At 31.9% G+C, this 8,810-nt stretch overlaps 1 protein-coding gene across 1 annotated transcript in view; it reads right to left on the minus strand.

The window, feature by feature from the left end:
* The window catches only part of LOC129222957 (homeobox protein Hox-A1-like), a 52,916-nt gene extending 44,756 nt beyond the window's left edge, over positions 1-8,160 (minus strand). Inside the window, exon 1 of the mRNA XM_054857520.1 lies at positions 7,463-8,160. Within this exon, the coding sequence (XP_054713495.1) occupies positions 7,463-8,060 (598 nt within the window). The 5' untranslated portion in view covers positions 8,061-8,160. The remainder of the gene's footprint in view (positions 1-7,462) is intronic.
* Positions 8,161-8,810: the final 650 nt, after the last annotated feature.

Genomic DNA, 8,810 nt, shown 5'->3' on the forward strand with positions numbered 1-8,810 from the left:
TATTTAGACAACAATGCTAATTTAAAAAAAAAGAAAACTAAAAGGAAATCGTACACAAAATGTTAATCAAAAAAGAAAAAAAAACTTTTGAAAAAATTGAGTGGGCAGAGAGTGTGATGTTTTTCTCCTGTAAAAATTTAAAAAATGGATTGAACTGGTTTTGATGCGAAGCTTCATAATTACATGCATCTTTAATATTCTGATCTTACAATTGATTTAAAAACTAGTTTTGGCTTGTTCCTTCATTTTATGATTTTAATAAAATGACTTTAGACGAGTACGAGTAGGCATACAAACCGACATCATACTTTTCATTGTGAAAGGAAAAAAGTATTTTGTTCTCACGGATGACTATTTTAAGTAACCTAATGTAATTGAGTTTCGCGAATGTTAGGTAATCAAATCAGTAAATTTAACAGGAACCGACACAGTTTTATATGATCGTCGCGTCGGTGCAACTAAAGTAACTTCCTATACAGGACGTTCCTTTGGAAAACAAAAAGTGTTTAAAGATTTGGAAACACATCTTTCTTTTCTCTTTTGTCCCTTCGATGGTAAAATCACTTTGACCATATAAGTAGTCATGTAATTAATAAAGGTACTTCAATATCCTGTTCGGAAGGAAGTTTCAATGTCTACTTACGTTCAAAAAGGGAGTGGGTTTTGTCTGCGTAATTGGAATAACTACATGTTCAGTTTCAGATTTTGTAACAACAATTAAATGGCAGATGGTCTCGTTTTTCTTTTTCTTTCTTTTTTCTTCACATTAAATCAATGAATTAAAAAAATCTTTGAAAGAAAAATTGTAAAAATAAGGAGTGCTTTTCTGAAACATTGTGTTTTTGCTTACTACTTATTCAAAAACTTAAAATAATATCCTGCTGTGAACAATCTTTGCTTTTTAGTTTAATGGAAGTTTAGATTCACATCGATTGTGATATTAAATTATTATTATTATTTTTTTTTTTTAACCTAGACGTCTTACAAGCAGTCCTAGATTATTTACATTTATGTACTACCTCCAAGTAAATGCTCCCTTACAGCTTCAAGTTTATGCCTCGGTTAAGAAAAATTAAAGATTCGGCACTGAAATTTGTTCTGCAAGATGTATCACAATTCTTCACGAACGCGTCAAGCCTTTAACAATCTTTGTTATCGTATTTATACAACAGTTATTTTTCAATTTCGTCTTAAATTACTTTAATTTTAAAAAAATCTTTCATCATATAATATATTTTTTACTTTAGAAAAGGATACGGACTATCTTGCTGCTTAAAACGTAATAAACTTTTGCGACGATGTTTTGAGAACATTATTTTAAAGTATTAATTTTTATTAAAGTGTTGCAAAAATCTGGTAAATAAATACAAGGAGAGATTTTCGAAACAATGAAAGACACAGTGTGACATCGTAAATCGTGGTAAGCGGTAAAATATTTTTAAGAATAAATTAATAGATATGGAAGGGAGAAGACACATCTACTGTCAGTCACGGAAGTACTTACATCAATTTCACACTTCAAACCTAATGGATTGCACACACACGCGCATATTTATTTATTTATTTATTTATTTGAGTCATTTAGAGCTAAAGTGGATTGATCATACTTCATTGAGGTAATCAATTTTATTAACGTTAGTTCAATCCTGAATAATTAAGAAGGTAATTTTCTTTTTATTGCTGCAGAATGAAGAATAACTTAAATATTACGCACCATATTATTGTTTTATTATCATTATTTTATATATATTTATTTATCATTACTGTTTTTAATTTCGAAATTAAAAAAAAAAACAATACAGTGAGCAAATCAATTTAATCAGAATTTACTGGAATTGGTTCATTTCAGCCTTTTGGTTATTTGGTTGATTCTTGGTTTTGAGAACTCTTGGTAACCACCAAACAAAACAAAAAAAGTTTTTAAAATAATGATTTCGTAAAATTTGAATAGCAATGTTTCGGTAAAAATTTTCGCGCATGGAAAGCTGTTCATAAAATCACGAGTATTCGTAAATTATTGGTTTGAAAAATCATGCGCCAACTGTAAAGGACAATAATAGTAAACAGCAATATCAAGAACTTGATTCACAGTAGCCCCTGGGAAAACGTGACAATAATCCGCATCACATTTTAAAAATATATTTATATACTTTTGCCCTTGACTCTCTTTTGCTCCGAATGTTTTATATTATGGCATGTTTGTGTACATGTATACAAATAAAACCTGGAAAACAACTATTTTGCAAGTGAATTTGAAAAGTCTCTTTCAAAACTGCTTACTTAGCATTTAATCTTTTCAACGGTAAAGTTGCAGTCCGTTTAATTCATATACAGTGGCTGACACATTGTTAAAAGGCTAAGTTAAAAATTGCTAGATCACAAATATTAGTGTCATAAAGTTTCCATAAACATACATACGTGGTTGATTAATGTATGATAATGCATGTTTTTATTTAAAAGAGGCATAATAACAATAATCAGAACACTTTATCATCATCATTACATCACAGTTAATGATCCTTTTTAATGATCTCGGCACGCTTCAAAAAACCATTAATATCTGTTCCCGACTGGGCGACAACAGCGCATGCGTAAACTTCAGAACGGAGCTTTTCATCTTTTGACAGATATTTTAGGCGTTTTAAAGTAGTCATCAGAGTTTTTATGAAACGCAAGCATTATATAACAGGATTTCTTTGTACTACCAAAAAATAATTCGTTAAGGATTTACTTTTAGTTAATTTGATTTATAACAAAATTTTATAGTAAAACAAATAAAAAGGGAGTTTTACGCTCTTTCAGAATTTTGGTCTCGTTTTTTAGAAGTTTTAAGAAAGTTTTTTTTAAAAGAGATTTGCTGTAAATAAATTGCTTACATAAGCATTATACATACAACGAGTATAAATAAGTATTAAAACGATAAAAAATTCCTGGAAATAAAAACGATGAATGTGGAAGCATTTTTTTAAATATTTTTTAATTATTTTTATTTTTAGTATCACAAAGATTCGGATCCAAAGGAAGAGCAATTGTTTTAAATAATGTTAACTTTGAAGCATTGACGTAAAATGTAAGAAAATTTTAAATTCAATTCAGAGAGAATTTACGTTTTAAATTATGTGTTGCCTCAAATACTACATATATACTAAAATTAATAAATATTTTAGCAAAAAAAAATATTTTATTGTAAAATTTAGCTAAGATTTGTTATTGTTCATTCACCTCGAGTAGTGATTATTCCTAACAAAAAGAAGAACCTAAGAATTTGTTTCGTTTGAGAAAAGGAGAGGAAGGCACATCTGTGAGGAAAAAACATTTCTGTGTTGTCAATATTTTCTTGTTACTAAAAACAGTATACTAAATGTTTATGTTTCAGACTTTTCAATAATTAATTAACAAAACTCATTTAATACAAATTGTAAGTAGGAACTTTTAACAATAAACGTAGATAAACTATACTCCTATAAGCAAAACTCAAAACTTGAGAAATTAACGCGTTTCAAATGCATGAATCAAAAGCTGATTCACATAAATAAAATTATTAACCTAAAAATGAACAGTAATTATCACTTTCAAAAATTTATGTTTGATCTTTTCGCGTTTGGGCCTTCGAAACTTGACCATATTTTGCAAATTTGAATGTAACGTCGACCGTGCAGGAAATGACTATACCTGTACTATATACGTAGCATGGTACAAGCACACAATTTTTCGAAAGATATCCAGTGAGATATCCATTGGGTATTTTAAAATTTTAAATGACCGTATTAAGAACATTAATGACATACCGAAGTAATAAACAAATAGAAGTCTGATTAACAAAATCAATAAAAGTTTGCAATCTTATTTTGAAGTAGAAATAATCTATGGACATTATTAAATCAAAATGACCATTATTCTTCTAAATTCCTTCAGAATACAATGCATTCTAGCTACAAGTCATTAACTTAATTACTAAAAATAAAAAAAATAATTAAAAGAAACAGTGTTAATATTATTCATTATTGCGACTGACATTTACACAGCTAATTTTTTTTTTACTTGTTTATTATTACTATTACTGATGATGAATGATGATTTCAGTTTTTCAGGGCGCTTTAAAAGTTTTTAAAAGCAAAATATAATTGCTTTTGTTAACTTACATAATGATTTTATAGTAGTTTAATTTACTATACTGAGGAAGGTTTATTATTATTTTTTTTTTAAATCAAAATAAACAATGGATAAAAATCTCTATTACTCAGTATGCGATTATACTAAAGATAATTTCATGCTGTTGAAACAATTTTTATTTTATTTTCATATCAATTAATATTTTAGTTTATTTATGCATGATGAAATTTATGCATTATGAAAATAAATTAAGCAAACAATGAAAGTTGAACTGTGAACAAATATTTCTAGAGAGACATATTTTGAAACTTTTTTTTATTTTTTTTTTCAAGAAAAGCACAAGTTATTGTTTATATTTACATCAGAAAATTCAACTGTTATGATAAACCATGAAGTCCTGAATATTATAACTTTTTTTTTTTAATTGTAAGAAAATGGAAGCAATTTTACGAATAATTAAAATCACTCTTTATACTTAAAGAGACAGTATAATTTTTAGTAGCGCATAAAACATATTTGCCTGCATACTTTTGGTTTTATTAGCGACCTAAATAATAAACTGGAAAAAAGGAGTATAATTATACTCACAACTTGATTATCGATTTCATTTTTTAACATAAGTTCAAACAATAATATTTTCATAAGTTATGAGAAACTTATTTTGTAATAAACATTTTTTTTTCAATAAGTAAACGTGTTTATGTAATGTCTTTATTTACACATAGATAGAATTTTTTAGTACATGTAAAACGTGTATGCAATATTTTTAGCACATCTGCATTTTTACGATGTTTGATTTACATTGAATGTTTTTAAATGTCGAGTAATTTTATTTTGTAAAATTTGCAATTTAGTTGCTTTTGTAAAAGTTTTTTTAATTTAAAATGTTTCAGTGATACTTCTATCGTGTTTTCAAAAAACGTTAATGAAACAATCTTTTTTTATTTTGCATGATTTCGCCTAAAATTTTATGAATTTATTTATTTATCAACAATTTTCCAAGATCAATTAAAAATACTACAACGTAACTACAGTAGAAAAAAACTAGAATAAATTAATTCAAAAACAATTAGTTCTTTCGTAATTTCGCGGTTTTAAAAGATAATAAGCCTGGTAATGCATGCAAGAAGAAATAAAAGTTAAATGCCATGCAACAAAAGTAAATATAAGTCAAACTGACTTAATGGTGATGGACTGGATATTTTTTGTGACATAACCCAAAAGTTTTTGAATAAATTTTACATTTAATGATTATTAATTTCGTTAGATTTTATGTTGATTACTGTTGTATGAAACTTATTTCGAAAAATAACTTGAAGGTAAAAGCTACTTGACAGAGTCGCATTAAGTTTGACCTAATAAAATAATTGAGACATGAAAGAATATTACCATTTTTTGCAGTATCGGCCAACAATGATATACCATAGTAAAATTTAAATGCGTAATATTTATGGCAACTATGTTAATTTAAAAATGCACGAATGATTTTTCGCATGGAAATTCTACTAAAAACTTAGCTCTTTTCGAATTCTTATAAGAAAATTAAGTTTCTTGCAAGCATTAACAAGAGAAAGTGAGCTGACTTCTTAAATAAGTATGAGTGAGTCGTTGAGTGAAAATTTTCCATGTAAAAATATGATTAAATGCTCCTAAAAATTAAATTTTTCTTAACTTTTTTTTTAATTAGAGAAAATAATTTGGTCGAAAATATCAAAAACAAAAACACGTTTTATTTAATTTTAACAGGAACCAAATGTTAAAATTTTAAATCCGACACGAGAAGAATACATGAAAAATCTATATTATTTAACAAAAAGGTTTCATAAAACCAATTTAATGAAAGTTGATGTAACAATTTGGTATTGATACTAGTACTCCGTACAGCATTCGTATTCAATACCAGGATCTTTAATATTGTTTTTCGGTTCATTTGACTTGAGGTTGAGTTACAATAAGTCTTAAAAACAATGGCGTAAACAAGAAAGTTTTTACGAATGTATTGTCCGACTTAATATAATATGAACTAAAAAAAAAAAAAAACTGATAGTGAAAAAGCTTCGGTAGGAGTACAAAGTTCTTGAAATAGTCAACAGTGTCTTAACAGCTTATTATGAAATTTAAATTTAAAATTGGTGATGCCATCATTGCTCCTCATAACATTCATATCCAATGTATGTAATTTTATATAATGCACAAAAATCTCCTAAATTGTTGACCTGAAATTGTTCTAAATTAAAGTTCCAAAAACATAAGGTGCTGACAAGGAGGCTGTTACAAATGTAGCTGCTGAGTGAAAAAAATAAAGAAAAAAATAAATAAATAAATACGAATTAGTAAAAGAACTTCGTTTAGGAGCAGCAACAAGTTCTGGAAATAATCAACAGCTTCATAACAGAAAGCAACAATGGTATTCAGGAGACGCAAAATGTCTTATTAGTGATTACACTGTTTCAAATAAAGTCCCAGAAACAAATGGTACTAACGAGGAAGCTGTTACAAATCTAGTATTTGAATAAAAATAGTTACAAATCGTAAAAGAAGGTCGTTAGGCAATATAAAGTACAAGAACTGCCAAACAGTTACTTGACAGAAAGTAACATTGACAGGAGACAAAATGTCCTGTTAGTAATGCTGCTGTAACAAATAAAGTCACACTCCCCAAAAATGTTCTATTAGTGATGCTGCTGTAACAAATAAAGTCCCTCTCCCCCCCCCCAAAAAAAAGAAAAAAACTAACAAGAAAGCTGTCACAAATCTAGTATCCAAATAATAATAACAATAACAAATCGTAAGAGAATGTAGTTAAGGGATATAAAGTATCTAACAGTTTCATAACAGAATGTAACATTAACAAGACGCAAAATGCCCTGTTAATGATGCTGCTGTAACAAATAAAATCCCCCCCCCCTCCAAAAAAAAAAAGAAAAGAAATGGACTAACAAGAAGGCTGTTACAAATCTAATGTCTAGATAATAATAATAACAAATCGTAAAAGAAAGTCGTTAAAGGATGTAAAGTGCAAGAACTACCAAACAGTTTCTTGGCAGAAAATAACATTGACAAGGTGCAATATGCCCTGTTAATAATGTTGCTGTAACAGATAAAGTCCCTCTCCCCCCTCCAAAAAAAAATGTACTAACTAGAAGGCTGGATAACAATAACAAATCACAAAAGAAGGTCGTTAACGGATGGAAAGTGCAAGAACTACCAAACAGTTTCTTAACAGAAAGTAACACTGACAAAGCGCAAAATGTCCTGTTGAAGATGATGCTAGGTCCCGCCCGTGAGTGCAATCGGACGTAATGCTCCCACGACGGAATGAAAAGAGTGATAAATGACTTTTCCTTACCTGGCTTAGGTGCACTCCTCTTGACTTGCATCCACTTGAAAGGCGGCACGGCGTGCGGCTGATGTTGCGGCGTTTGTGTCCTTTGAAAGCCGGCGGACACAACACCATTGATTTGTTGACACTCGCTGCCGATCACGCTGTGGTGCGAGTCGACGGGGTATCCTTCGTAGGCGACACCACCACCGTACGCCGCACCGCTGCGGGTGCGGTTGAGGCCGGACATGCCAGGATCCAAGGGGTGATGGTGATACGACGTTTGATATCCGGCAGAGTCCGCATTGACATCGTAGTCCAGTGGCCGGTAAAAGTGCCCATTCGCGGATTGTGGACAGTAAGGCTGGTGGTGGTGGTGGCGCTGTGGCGAGTATGAGTGACCAGCGTCCAGATTTGTGTAACTCAAGCCGTTTGCCTCATTAATGATTTGGTGAGGCAGGTGGCTGTTGGGTGGCTCGGCCGGCTGTGGATCGGTGGTGAAACCGTAGTGCTGTTGTCCAACGTCACCATAGAACAGCTGTGAATCGCCGCAGTAATCCACAATTGGAGGTTGTTGTGGACAAACGCCTCCTCCATACATAGCGTTTGTGCCGCTCATCATCATTTTTCACGCTGCCCAGTTCTCTTTCTTTCTTTTTTTTTCTTTTCTTCTTTTCCTCGCGAACAACAATTACAGACACCACTCTATCTTTTCTTTGCGCGGCTGAAAATCCCGCGAAAAGATCGCCGGCCAGTAAATTAGCTGTCTCGCGTGGTACAGATAAATCGGAAAATAAATGGATGAGAAATCATCTCCGAGCTGCAGTTGACAGAAAAATATGGGTAGAAAAGAAGAGAGCCGGAGAGTGTGTGTGGCGAGCGGGGTTTACGGTCACGTGATCGGCGATCGGGCCAATGGCGATACTGCCGCGTGATAGATGAAGTGACAAGTTGGTTCCCCGTTTCTCTTTTTTTGTTCCTTTTTTATGCCACCAGCCTTCGCTGTGCCCCCTACAACGATTCGTCCACTTTCCTGGCTCGGAAAGTTTGCACGGACGGACCACGGCGATACGCTCAGACCAATCCTCAGGCAAAAGTGTGCTCGACTAGGGCTCTCTTTTTCTTCTAATCGCATGCACTGACCGCTAGTCGCGCGTGAGGCCTGCGCGCCATTCCTGTTGCTATGACGACGGCTGGTGAAGCGGGGGAGGGGGCGGGGTGGTTATTTCCAAGTCAACAACTCCGCGCTCCGCGACTGGACACTTTAGCCGCCGTCTCTTTTTCTTCGCTTCACTCAAAATAGAACCGATACTTCGGTAGATCATAGTTTTCTTCCAAGAATTCTTCTGCCATGAGAAAAGAATTTCCCGAGAAA

The sequence above is a fragment of the Uloborus diversus genome, chromosome 5, assembly GCF_026930045.1.
Source record: "Uloborus diversus isolate 005 chromosome 5, Udiv.v.3.1, whole genome shotgun sequence".
NCBI classification, from domain to species: domain Eukaryota; kingdom Metazoa; phylum Arthropoda; class Arachnida; order Araneae; family Uloboridae; genus Uloborus; species Uloborus diversus.